Source organism: Mustelus asterias, chromosome 6 (genome assembly GCF_964213995.1).
Source record: "Mustelus asterias chromosome 6, sMusAst1.hap1.1, whole genome shotgun sequence".
NCBI lineage: Eukaryota > Metazoa > Chordata > Chondrichthyes > Carcharhiniformes > Triakidae > Mustelus > Mustelus asterias.
The window spans coordinates 94,697,009-94,711,477 of NC_135806.1; the positions used below are offsets into that span (position 1 = coordinate 94,697,009).

The 14,469-nt window shown below is 40.5% G+C and overlaps 1 protein-coding gene across 5 annotated transcripts in view; it reads left to right on the forward strand.

Moving 5' to 3' along the window:
• skic3 (SKI3 subunit of superkiller complex) overlaps positions 1 to 14,469 on the forward strand; it is a 108,942-nt gene that overhangs the window by 71,739 nt on the left and 22,734 nt on the right. For all 5 annotated transcript variants that reach the window (XM_078214771.1, XM_078214770.1, XM_078214772.1 and 2 more), the window contains exons 28-32: positions 2,261 to 2,338; positions 3,884 to 4,008; positions 5,153 to 5,276; positions 10,690 to 10,911; positions 12,932 to 13,004. In XM_078214771.1, coding sequence (XP_078070897.1) covers positions 2,261 to 2,338; positions 3,884 to 4,008; positions 5,153 to 5,276; positions 10,690 to 10,911; positions 12,932 to 13,004 — 622 coding nt within the window. The remainder of the gene's footprint in view (positions 1 to 2,260; positions 2,339 to 3,883; positions 4,009 to 5,152; positions 5,277 to 10,689; positions 10,912 to 12,931; positions 13,005 to 14,469) is intronic.

Below are 14,469 nucleotides of genomic sequence, written 5' to 3' on the forward strand. Positions count from 1 at the left end.
ATTCAAAACCTATCTTGGGAATGAAAAAAGCATCTTGTGCCTATTGTGACAGAAATGTCCGTAAGGAATCATATAGAGATGAAAATTCACTCAGTCCATTTATGGTAGCGATTAGTATTTTAGTTAAACTAAACCTCAAATTGGCAAATATATTACTATGCTGGCAAGCTTCTTGCAATTCAGTTTTAATATTAGCCTTGAATAGTTCCTTCTCTTCCTCCAAATTTCTAACAATTAATATTGTGAAAAAATATTACAGTGATAACAAGCACTCCTAAAATCATTATTTTCGGCCATGTATTTTTTTGCATATCATTTTAGCAAAGTAAATAGTTCTTAATCCAGGAAATACCAATATTCTCTCTCATCCGTAGTTTTGTTTTGAAATTTAGTGCATTTTGGTCCTCTGCCCCATTTGTTAAATGCTGACTCAAAATTTGTTTCATATGTCCCTGATTTTTAGCTTCTGCTTACTCTCTTGTTTTCAAAAATAGCAATTGCATTTGAAATATTTCCGTATATTCCCAGCAGTAATGGAACTATATAGTTCTTTTCTGATTCATGTGTCAATGTTAAATCCTAAACATCGGCAAGTAAAAAAGTAAGGTAAGTCTAGAGCAGTTACATTTGTGACAGAGACCCCTCCGCAAGATCTAGCAAGTCTCCCAGTTCTGAGTTTTGAGCAAAGACTGTCTTACTGCACAATACATTAACTTTTAGAAGATGACTTGGCTATAAACTCTGCATTCCCAGCCAAAATACAGTTTCTTTTCTTTAACGTAACGAAAAGTCCCTAGCTGCTTCATAATAGCATAAGTCAATATTAGAACAGATGATGAAATGGCAAAGAATTGAGGGGTTTGTTCTTAAATGACAAGTTTGCAGAAAAAAAAGCATCTGTCACTGAAGCCCTGGACTATCATCATCTGATAGAGTCATAGAGGTTTACAGCACGGAAACAGGCCCTTCGGCCCAACTTGTCCATGCCGCCCTTTTTTTTTAAAACCCCTAAGCTAATCCCAATTGCACGCATTTGGCCCATATCCCTCTATACCCATCGTACCCATGTAACTATCTAAATGCTTTTTAAAAGATAAAATTGTACCTGCCTCTACTACTACCTCTGGCAGCTTGTTCCAGACACTCTCCACCCTCTGTGTGAAAAAATTGCACCTCTGGACACTTGTATCTCTCACCTCTCACCTTAAACCTATGCCCTCTAGTTTTAGACTCCCCTATCTTTGGGAAAAGATATTGACGATCTACCTTGTCTATGCCCCTCATTATTTTATAGACCTCTATAAGGTCCCCCTCAGCCTCCTACGCTCCAGAGAAAAAAGTCCCAGTCTATTCAGCCTCTCCTTATAACTCAATCCATCAAGTCCCGGTAGCATCCTAGTAAATCTTTTCTGCACTCCTTTTTCTAGTTTAATAATATCCTTTCTATAATAGGGTGACCAGAATTGCACACCGTATTCCAAGTGTGGCCTTACAATGTCTTGTACAACTTCAACAAGACGTCCCAACTCCTGTATTCAATGTTCTGATCGATGAAACCAAGCATGCCGAATGCCTTCTTCACCACTCTGTCCACCTGTGACTCCACTTTCAAGGAGCTATGAACATGTACCCCTAGATCTCTTTGTTCTGTAATTCTCCCCAACACCCTACCATTAACTGAGTAAGTCCTGCCCTGGTTCAATCTACCAAAATGCATCACCTCGCATTTGTCTAAATTAAACTCCATCTGCCATTCGTCAGCCCACTGGCCCAATTGATCAAGATCCCGTTGCAATTGGAGATAGCTTTCTTCACTGTCCACTATGCCACCAATCTTGGTGTCATCTGCAAACTTACTAACCATGCCTCCTATATTCTCATCCAAATCATTAATATGAATGACAAATAACAATGGGCCCAGCACTGATCCCTGAGGCACACCGCTGGTCACAGGCCTCCAGTTTGAAAAACAACTCTCTACAACCATCCTCTGGCTTCTGTCAAGAAGCCAATTTTGTATCCATTCAGATACCTCACCCTGGATCCCGTGAGATAAACAACCTACTATGCGGTATCTTGATGGAGCCATCATTCAATGTGGTATATTCCATGTCCATGCTAAAGACTTGTAGATGGTGCTGATATGCATGCATTTTTTAATGGGGTGAGCTGTGTTGCTTCCCATACCACTCATGAGGATCTGATATGCACAGGAAAGCTTTTTTTCCTCAGGACAAATATTTATTATTTTCGATTTCAGAGCAGTTGTGCTGTTTCAGAAAACTGAAGATGAAGAAAAACTTAAGTACGCTCGGAGAAATTGGATTCGAGCTTTATGGTAGGTTATAAGTGACTTGTGTGCTTGATAAATAAAGGTTTTTAGACAGTTACCTTCCATCATTTTATTCCTGTCATTAAACATTATTAAAATATATTTACAATTTAATGTCCCAATCAATATTTTTTAAACAAGTGCCTAAAATGTTCCGTTTGTTTTATGAATGTTGGCTGCGTCGAGTTGAACTTCCTTTTCTGTTAATGTCTTTACCTTCAATGATTCTCCAAATCTAATGTGCATAGAAAACATTTTGAATATGAAGCGCTTATCTCTTCAGTACCGAATTTGTGTTTTGAGGTCTCTTCAGAGATGTGTGTATGTGTGTGTATATGTGCATAAGCACAACCCAATATTCCCATTCTATTTAGGTATTACTAATTTAGTGTATTAAAATAATGGTGCTCTCACTTTTGAGACCATTCTATACAGAATTTTGAAACTGCAATTAGAAAAGCTATTTTCCAATTTAATAGTCTCTTACTAATATAGCTGTAAAATTAATCCTATTCTATTTGGCTGTTTGTTTTTTGGTGATCGCTCACTTTACTAAATGAAAATCAGTGCTTCTGGATTTTCTCTGTATCAGCATCTGCAGATCAGAGAAATCCTGGGCCCGATTCTCCCAAAAAAATTGTAAGTACTGAATTGGCGAGGAAAATGGTGTAATTCACGGTTGTTTTTTCAGTGGGAGTTCAGACTCAAATCTCCCACACTCTGTGCAATGCAGAGGTCACAATCGTGAATCTCATTAAAAGCTGGGGGGGGGCGGGACCTATTCATGCCAAAGTCTGACAGTTCCGGGCCTCTGCGCATGCGCAGTGGCCCTGAACTGTCAGCTTCCTGATCACTGGCCAACCCGGGACCCTCGCACTGCTGCCCCTCCAACCCCCACCACGGCCCGATCGCACAAGCATTCCCAGGCCAGCCCCCCCCCCCCCCCCCCCACAACCGTCCCGGAGTACCGCAAGCTCCAGCACCACCCCCCAAGCTGGCCCCCTTCCAGCCCCAACTGATCCTATTTGCAGCATGACAGTGGGGCCCCTCACCCCCACCGATCGCCCCTTGGCCCCATCCACAATAGGTTCCTAGACAAGTTTGCACATTCTCCCTGTGTCTGCATGAGTTTCCTCCGGGTGCTCTGGTTTCCACCCACAATCCAAAGATGTGCGGGTTAGGTTGATTGATCATGCTAAATTGACCCTAGTGTCATGGGGATTAGCAGGGTAAATTGTGGGGTTACAGGAATAGGGCCTGGGTGGGAATGTGGTTGGTACAGACTTGATGTGCCGAATGGCCTCTTTCTGTACTGTAAGGATTCTATGATTCTATGAAATCATGTCCAATGTTTTCTGTTTATTTTTTTTGGTGATTGCTATGTTCAGAGCTTTTATCTTGATGGATTAGTCAAAGATCACAATCCTGCCTGTCCTGTGACCGTCCTGAAGAGCATTGATCATTACTGTATGTATTTACCTTGTGGGTTGGAACACCTGCAGTTTCAAGATGACCTTACCACTACATCAAAGACATTGTTTTATTATTCAGTACTGCAGGTCAGTATCAAGAGGCTATCCAGGCTTACATGTTGAACCCACCTGTGGAGTTTGACGACATCATTAGTCTTGCTCTGGCTTACTTGAAGGAAGGACTTTTTCAGGAGAGTGCCAAAGGTAAATATGGCGTTAGCATGAAATGACATTCCTGTGTAAAATGTACAGTATTTATTATTCCAGATGTATAGACTTGTATTTCAGTTTAACCATTATTATTATGTAAATAGAATAAACTATGAAATACATATTTGACTGCTTATGAACAAAAGTACAATAGTCTGGAATGTAAGGTCAGTGGCGAAGTAACAGTGGTCACTGCTGATCTCAAAAAAATTCTGCCTACAAAGCTCAAGCGATCTCTTTGGTGTGGATTTCCTCTTTCCCAGTTAGTTTTAATCGAACACCAAGTCGGGTATCTCTCCAGGTGTCCATCAACAGTAATGTCACCAAATCACATTAAATAATTCTCACTAGCATTAAAAGGAGTAAAATACACTGATTATTCTTTACTTTCGAATATCATATTACACAGTGAAATAAATGATTAGGATATATGTGTGGGACCAAGATCAAAACTGAGATACCATAAACTTCAAAATATATCTATTTTACATATATGTGGAATTTGACATTCCATCAATAAAATTTTCAGCAATAATCATAAACTTAGCACCCTGTTTAAAACCCAGCTGCATCTCATTTAATTTAAAAAATAATTTTGAGGTGTTTTACAGCAATATCATTAGGAGAAGAGCAAGTTCACATCAGTGATTGCTGTCAGAGAGAACTTGTCAGTGCACCATCTGGAGAAGCATTGAATCAGTAACAACAACTTCTCCATATCCATGTGGACTCCAGAAGTTGTCAGTTTCAGGAGGAGTAATGACAGCGAACAGTAATAACAATAGTAGTTTTGCCAACTTACTGCCACAAAAGTCAAGCCATCCTCGAAGTGCAAGGAAGGAGATTCTAATTAGATTAATATCAATCACTGCACGTTTTCAATGTAACTCTTGCGTGAATCTGCCTTAGCATTTCAACATGGTAAATCACAATAGAATATCAGTTTGAAGAAAATGATTTAATATTTTCAATTTATTACAATTTTGATCAATTAACTCTTACATATTATTGGTATCTTGAAATTTGTTAATCAAGCAATTGTAATTATTCCTATTATGCATTGTGTTCTTTTTTTACTGTGTTGAGATGTTTTTAAATTGTGGTTTGTGTATTTTTGGCTTTATTCATGTTTTGACAGCTTATGAAAAGGCTTTAACTATTGCTCGCACAGAGAAAGAGAAGGCTCATATAATGATTGCACTTGCAATGATCGCTTTCAAAGAGGGCAGAATGGACAATTCCAAAACTTTGCTCTTCAAATGGTAAATATCCCCTCGTGCTTCAGGTACCAGGGTCTTCCATTTGGATTGGTCTGTGATTATGCTTGGGCAAAGTACAGCAGTGATTTGCCACTTCCTACTGCAGTGTGGCTGACTAGGAAATTTTCTCGCTTTTACTGCTCTCCATCAAGTGCATTAGAAGAATTTAGAGGCAAATAATCAACTTGTTGGGCCATGTTAAAGAGTCATAAAGTTAAGACTTCAAACACCTATTCCAATCCTGTTTTCCAGCATTTAGTCCCAAGCCTTGTATGCTATGGCGGTTCAAGTGCTCATCTAACTGCTGCTTAAATGTTGATGGTTCCCACCTCTAGTGTCCTTTCAGGCAGAGCGCCAGATTCCACCATCCTCGGAGTGAAAATCCTCAAATCCCCTCTGAATCTCCTGCCCTTTTACCTTGCGTCTCTGCCCCTTGGTTATGGACCCTTCTATTGAGGGGCAGGTTTTTTTCTGTTTACCCTATCTATGTTCCTCATTTTGTACACTTCAATCAGTTCCCTCTTCCGCCTTCTCTGCTCTAAGGAAAACAACCCTAGCCTAAGCAGCTTCTCTTCAAAGCTGAAACTCTCCATCCAGTCACCATCCTGGTGAATCTCCTCTGCACCCTTTCTAGTGCAATCACGTGCTTGCTGTAGTGTGACGACCAGAACTGCACACAGTGGGTCCAATTTTACCATTTTGATTCTAAGCGCTGGATGGCTTGAAACTGGGAGTGTTTCAGATCTGACTTTTAGACCTGTTTTCAGGCGCCCCCATATGTGCTCTGCCTGCAAAAATATCAACGATCCCAAATTGCGCTGTAGAAGCTTGTGGACGGGACTTAACGTGCCCAAAATCCTGCAGCTCTGATCGACGTCTCTCACTGCGCATGCGCAGAAAAAAAAAGATAGAATGCGGCTCCCCTGCCACATCGCTCCCGGAATGGATAATGCCTCCCCCGGCCCCCACGGACATTGCCCCACCCCCACAACATTACTGACACTCTTATCCTCCCACCCAAGCCAATCGTGGCTCCCCCTCACCTCCCTCACTGATCACAGGCAGAGTGGCAGCGGACCCCCCCGTCCCCCTCACTGATCACAGGCAGAGTGGCAGCAGCCCCCCCTTCCCCCTCACTGATCACAGGCAGAGTGGCAGTGGACCCCACTTCCCCTCATTGATCACAGGCAGAATGACAGCAGTCTCTCCCCCCCCCCCCCCCCCCCGCCCCTCTGATCTCAAGCAGAGCCGTAGGATGCTCGACACTTATCTCCTCACTAGCTGGAGCCTCAGAATCAGACTTTTGTGGAGCATGTCTCTTTTGTGCCAAATCTGGATGGGCGAACGCGGTGGTAAAGGGAGACATGCTGGTAAGGTTGGGCGTGCAGCCCGTTAAGTCAATTTAAATGCATGCATTTAAAGGGGGAATTGGCGCGGAGGTGGGCGCGGATCACACTACTCACCTCATGCCCGACTTTACCAATTTTTCACACCCTCCCTACTCTTATATTCTATGCCTTGGCTAATAAAAGCAAATATCTCATATAAAGGCAAAATACTGCGGATGCTGGAATCCGAAACAAAAACAGAAAATGCTGGAGAAACTCAGTAGGTCTGACAGCATCTATAGAGAGAGAATAGAGCCAAGGTTTCGAGTCTGAATGACCTTTCATCAGGGCTGATGAAGGGGCATCCAGACTTGAAACATCAGCTCTATTCTCTCTCCACAGATGCTGTCAGACTTGCTGAGTTTCTCCAGCATTTTCTGTTCAAGTATCTCATGCCGCCTTAAGCACCTTGTCTATCTGTCCTGCTGTCTTCAGGGTTCTTTGGACATGCACCTCAAGGTCCTTCTGATCCTCTGTTCTTCTTAGTGTCCTATCATTCATTCTCTATTCCCTTGCCTGGTTAGTCCTACCAAAATGCAACATGAATACACCTCCCATGGCCATTAAGTCCTGAAGTAGGACTTGAACCCAGAGCTTCTGGCTCAGAGATAGGGATGCTACCTCTGCGCCACAAGACTGGTAAATATCTACAACACATTGAATGTCAAGAGGCGATTGTTAGATTCTCTCTTGTTGAAAATTGTCATTGCCTGGCATTTGGATGGCATGAATGTTAATTGCCACTCATCAGCCCAAGCCTGAATGTTGTCTAATTCCTGTTGCATATGGACACAGAATTCTTCAGTATCTGAGGGGTAGCACAATGGTTAACACTGTTGGTTCATTGCACCAAGGACCAGGCTCAATTCCAGCCTTCGGTGACTGTGTGGAGTTTGCATGTTCTTCCTGTCTGCGTGGGTTTTCTGCAGGTGCTCCGGTTTCTATCCACAGTCCAAAGATATGCAAGTTAGATAGATTGGCCATGCTAACTTGTCCCTCGGGACCCCAAAATGTGTAGCTTAGAGGAATTAATGGGGTAAATGCATGCGATTACTGGGATAGGGTGCGGGGTGGGCCTGGGTGAAATGTTCTGTTGGAAAGTTGGGCAGACTCGATGGGCCAAATGGCCTCCTTCTGCACTGTAGAGATTCTATGATTCTGTAATTCATGTTATGTTGCCATCCCAATTTTGAGATGTTTGTATATTCATAGCTTTGTTCTTTGCAGTTTGTAGATATTGGTATCTAAAGGACCCTGAAGTATTTGGTCTCCAATTTACAAACTTTGGCTATCTATAAACAGAAATTACACCCGTTGCCATAAAAGTACCTCTGCTCAAAAAGTGTAAATTTGGAGGTTGCTCCCTTTTGTATATGTGTACATTTTTCACCGATGGCATGAGACAGTGGACAAATAGTTGCCCACTACATTATTAGAAAGCACGAGATAAAAGCATTGAAAATTGTGTCTTTTGAATGGGGTTTTATTTGTTTTTCCATGAAATGTGTGTCACTGGAAAGGCCAGCCTTAATTGTCCTCGAACCGAATGGTTTACTCCCCTATTTCAGAGGGCAGGTAAGAGTCGCATGTAGGCCAGACCAGATAAGAATGGCAGTTTCCTTCCATAAAGGGGCATTATTGAATTAGATGAGTTTGTTGACAATCAACAGTGGTTTCATGGTTACCACTACTAAGTTTTCAATTCTTAATTTTCTTAATTGATTTTAAATTCCACCAGCTGCCATAGTTGGATTTGAACCAGTATTGTCAGAGCATTAACCTAATTCTCTGGTCTAGTGACATTACCACTACACCACCAGCTCCCCGTCATTGACAGTTGATATCAGTTTATAACAGCTTTGTAACATGGGTAATAAACACAGAAAATGCTGGAAATATTCAGTTCATTTTGCAGAATCTGTGGAAAGACAAAGAGAGTCAATGTTTCAGCATGTTGATCTTTCATCAGCTGAGTACTTCCAGCATTCTCTATTTTTAAGATTTAAAATTTCCAGCATCCACAGTATTTTGCTTTTGTATTACGAGTCCCTGCCTACTAAGAACTGGAATGAGAACCTCCCTGACTTTATAGTATAAACCATTTGCAGCCAGTGAAGTCAGGAAGTGTTCAGCCCATTTGTTTTGGCATGATTTTAATTTCAGTTCCACATATAGGAACATAGAAACATGAGTATACATTTTGCCCCTTCAGCCTGTCCTAGCATTCAGTGAGACCATGGATGATCTGCAGCTTCATTCCATGTATATTAACTTCATAGCCTTTGTCCCTGTCCTTTAATACCTTTTGGCTAACAAAAATTGATCCATCTCTGACTTAAAAATTACAGTTGATCCAGCATCAATTGCCATTTGTGAAAGGGAGTTCCAAACTTTGGTCACTCTTTGCATGCAGATGTGTTTCTAGACTTCACTCAGAGGTCTGGTTTTAATTTTTAGACTTGTGCTTCTGGTCCTAGATCTTCCAACCAGTGGAAATAATTTCTCTCTATCTTCCCAATTGTTCCCCTTAATATTTTGAAAATTTAAGTTGGACCAAACCTGAACCTTCTAAATTCAAGGAAATACAACCCCAGTTTGTTTACCTCTTCTCATAATTTAACCTTTGGAGTCCAGATATCATTCTGGGAAATCCAAGCTGCACTCCAACCAAGACCAGTATATCCTTCTGAAGATGTTGTTCACTACTCCAAGTGCAGCCTAACTAGGGCTTTGTTTAGCGGAGCCTTGACATCACCCCTCTTGTATTTTATGCCCTCAAATATAAATACCAATTAGTCTTTTACTGTATCTTTCTGTATCTGTACTTTACTGTGTCTGACATTTACATCTATGAACCTGGACCGCCACAGTTTCTAACAATTTACTTTTTTGAAAGTACACTTTTTCTATCCTCCTTTAGGTAAAAGTGGATTACCTTGCATTTGCCTAGATTTAAATCCATTTGGCACAGTTTTGCCCATTGGTTTAACCTATTCACAGTGGTACAGTGGCACAGTTGTTAGCACTGCTGCCTTACAGTGCCAAGGACCTGGCTTGGGTCAGTGTCTGTGCAGAGTCTACACATTTTCCCTATGTGTGGCATTCCTCTGGGTGCTCCAGTTTCCTCCTACAGTCCAAAAGGCGTACTGGTTAGGTGCATTGGCCATGCTAAATTCTCCTTCAGTGTACCCAAACAGGTGCGGGAGTGTGGCGACTAGTGGATTTTCACAGTAACTTCATTGCAGTCTTAATGTAAGCCTACTTGTGACACTAATAAATAAACTTTATCAATATCTCTTGTAATATTATGCTTTCATCTACATTAACAATGCTGCCTATCTTTGCAGCATCAACAAATTTGGATATGTGGCTTTTTATCCCATCACCTAAGTTGTTAGTACAGAGCTTTTGAAAAGGAATGATGCAAAACAATAACTAAGATTATCCTTCCTACCAAAGTGCGCAACCTCATTTTTATCCATATGAAGATTAATTTGTCAATTATATGCCCATTTTGCAAGTTTATTTATGTTTTGTTGAAGTCTGCTTCGGCATTAAATTGGGGATGGGGTTTAGTTAGTGTCATCCACAAATTTTGAAGTTGTATTTCTGATTCCCAAGTCCAAATTGTTTATGTAAATAGTGAACAACAATAGTCCCAGTATTCCTTCCCATATTTTGCCAATCTAAGTAACTAACTTTAACCCCTACTAACTCGTTAATTGATCATTCGATCTTGTTGCTGTTTTTGAGCCTATGTTTTGCATATAAAATGCTGTAAGATTCACTTTTAATTACAGTGGCAACACTTGAAAAATAATTAATGTACATAAAGTTTACAAAGCATGATACTAAATAATTTCTTTCCTCATTCCTTTCTTGCTTTAATGTATTTAATAATTTTAGATCTATTAGAAAAATAGATGTGGAAAGGGTGCCAATCTGGAATGCTTCCATCATAGAATAGCATAAACTGCAACATTAATTTTCTTCTGTTAATTCTACTTTTTGTTTATTTTGTTTAAAAGTTCCATGTTGAAGGAGCCCAGTATAGAAAGTCTGCAGGCTTTATGTGCTCTGGGCCTTTCGAAGAAGGATACTACCCTCACTACAGCAGCACTTAATGAACTGTTCAAACATTCGGGCCAAGTCAATTCAACCTATGAAACCAGCCTTCTATCTTCGGGAATGTTTTCTTTGCAAGCTAACAGTGTAGCTGTGCAAAGACAGGCAGCCAAAGCTATCCATTGGTAAGGAAAATGACTGTAAAACACTTACTTCAATACACAGATGAGAATTTGTCATTTTGTACTTAAAAACCGAAAATTTGAAACGAGCATATGATGACCTTTAACCTACAATGTATATCCCTACAACAATTATTACCGTATGAAATATTGCATGCACAGTTTGATTACTTGTAATATTATAGTAGATCCTTTCTTCATAGCTTCAACACAACTTTTAACTCAGCATTGCTATCTGTTTTGAATTTATAAATGCTGGGATACAGTCTAATTAAAAGGCTGCAATTTAGCTAATTCAAATTTGCCCTTGCAGTTTTACCTTTATAACATTTGGTTTAAATGATATTTATCACTCGTAATAATTTAGAATTGTATTCGTATTTGATTCTTATCTTAAGGGGACTAAAGAATTTTCTTTATGAACTATTATAGAAGAATTGATTTATATCTTCTGTAAATCAATGGCTAAAAATAAAAGTCCAATGAAACTGACCATAAAAATAATAATAATTGCAGTTTTAAGTAAAGGCCTGTGTCGCTTTCCACTTGTTCCACCTTCTTCCAGCTACTCTGGCCCATAAAGATTGTACACTGATAAGCCAAACAGGGCTACTCGCCTTGTAACTCATCAGCATTACTTCAGCAGCCCATGAACAGGTGATAAAATGCTGGAGCTGCCGCTTCATTTGCCATTTTAATGCCATTAATTTAGGTATTTTTTATTTTCCTTCCCACGCCTCTCCCCTTTTATAAAGGATGGAGCTGTAAATACTCAATCATAAATTTAGCAAGTAAAAACTGCATGCACCCAACATACTCCTGCTTCAATTAAACTCTGCACTTTTTCCCAACTAATTGCAATGAAGCTGAAATATTTAGGCTACTGAGTTTGTAAAGTTGACTTTCTGATGTACCTCATTTCTCCCAAAATTTTGCTGTGCCCTTAAAATTGATTCAATTTTGTAAATCACACTGTTCTTTACATATAAGTTTTCTCAATTGTTTTTGGATTAGATTTTAAGTAATCATTAATGGTTTTGGAAAAAATTCACATCATACATCTATGCAGCCCTTCACTGAATGCACACTAGTACATCCTAGCAGGTCTAATAAATTAATCTAAGCATAAACTAAGTTAACTTCTCACAATTAAGTTTTGAGGTGGGAAAGGGCTCATTAAAAGGCCATTTGGCACCAATTTTCCCTAAGCGTACTGGAATTTTAATGGTGGATAAAATGGAAGTTGTTTTCCCATGCCTCTTAAAGACTGCATTATCATGTCGGGCATTCTGTGCCCAACTAAGGGCCCAGCATTAGGAGAGGGGGGAGGCTGCTGAAAACCACTGTCATTGCCTCTGTCACCCCTCTCCCCACCTAACCACCACCCCCCACCCCCGGGAGCCCCTTCCTGTGTTTCCCACTCATCTGAATCCAGCATTCCAGTGACAGCCCCTGAAGTCCTGAGAGCATTACCAGGAGCCGCCACCATTTCTGGTGGCACTGCCATCAATGGAGAATTGCTGACCTGGAGAAGGTCATCGGAGAGCTGAACGTCACTTAATTCGGTCGAACCTCCCCCCACAGAAGAAGTGATGCGGCTTTCCCACCAGTTCTGCAGCCAGTGAGCGGAGCCATATCGGGACACTAAATTCTGCCTATTGCCTGTGCTGCAGGTTCTTATGGCAGATTTCACAGCATTATATCTGGTCTCTGCTTACCTGGAACCTGTGAAAACTTGTTGCCTTCGGTCATTACCAGTTATTGTTGGTGGCATCTTAGTTGGTGTAATATAAATTCTGCAATCAAAAAGTAGATCCTGCATATAAGTTTTATTTTACCCACTCCTTGTTGCTGTGAAAAGTGGTCTCAACTTTGAAATGTATAGACTCACTCCTTTTTGGGGATTCTCATGCAACTTATAGATCTGAATATCATACACCTAAACACTTATCAAAAATAGTATTTGTAGGTTAACTGTAAAAACTATAGCTGTATTACAAATGTTTTAAACATTCCTTCCCAGCAATCCAGCTGATCCTGCCCTTTGGACATTATTATCCAGACTTATTCCTCAACATACTCCCCAAATTGCAGAAGTAAGTTATCAATAATTAGTTTATAATATTGTTGTTACAGAAAATATGTTTTTGTGCAAAATAATTTGTTTTTATGTATCTTTTGGCTGCTTACGGTGAGATAAACAAAATACTATAGGTAAATTATTTGGGAGCCATGAGGAATTTTAGGGCTATTGCTGCCCAGCAAGTTGTTGGTAACAGATGAATAGGACAGCACAGAAGAATGTGATTTGAGTGGACAAACAGCATTAGACTTCTGTGAGGGAGGCCTGATCGAATTAAGTGCCTCTCAGGTCTTCCCTGTAATTTAGGATCTTGGTAGCAGAAATCCCACCTGCTGCGAACCAGCAGCCCACCAGAGGCCAGCAGCACCACTGGGAGTATGGCTAGTGCTCCAGGGATTTCAACAAGAATTGTTATTGAATTCTTGGACTCGTGAGTGAGTTCAGGATGGGGGTTGCAATATTAGCCTACTTGTACAGAGATTGGAATATTTCAATGTAATACATACTAGTTACTTGCTATTACAATAGTTAATAAGAGATATATTGTGTATGAAGTTGCTTCCTTGAGGATTTGTGGGTTGAAGTATAGTGTCCCTACAAAATTCATTTCTGGAAATAGAGCTGATGTCTCCTAACCAGTCTATATGTACATCTTGCCCTTCATAAGCACTGTGAATCCAGAGGTAACCCACATTCACCATGTTGATGTATTCATTGCTAGTCTGTCAGCCCTAGCACATAAGAAAACTCATAAGGCCACTAATTATAGTGAAGGCCGTAGGTTGTGTAATGAAGCACAATTCACACCCTCATCACAAGCACTGTCTGTTCTAAATTTTATCTGTACCGGGTGAGCTACAAATTCCTCTCAGCACTTGTCCACGGGCAGTTTACGTTTTAAAAGTCATGACTTGCATTATGCTCAAAATGTCTCCTGATGAACTGACGAAGTTGTGTGCAACATGTTTGTTTCACTGTGTGATACTTTCCTTGCTGTGCATATGCATATCTTGGGAGAAAACATCACAATCATATAAAAAGAACAGTAATGGAATATATTGTAGTTATAATGAATGGAATTCAGACTCTGCTGAAAAAGCTCTGTTTTTTCTTTCCTCAAGGTCTTCACAGCTAGAATTCTCCCTCGCCCAATAAGCAGTTGACCACAACCCTTAATTCTTGGTATTGCAAGAATTCCTATCTCCCCTCTCTTGCTAATTATATACTTATTGGGCCCGATTCTCCCAAAAAAAATTTAAGTGCTGAATTGGCGGGAAAAATTGTGTAATTCACGATTGTTTTTTCAGTGAAAGTTCAGAAAAGAATCTCCCAGACTCTGTGCACTGCAGAGGTCACAATCACGAATATCATTAATGCCTAGGGGGCAGGGCCCATTCACGCTGGAGTCTGACAGTTCTGGGCCTCTGCGCGTGCGCAGTGGCCCCGAACTGTCAGCCTGCACTTTGCTGACCAGCTGA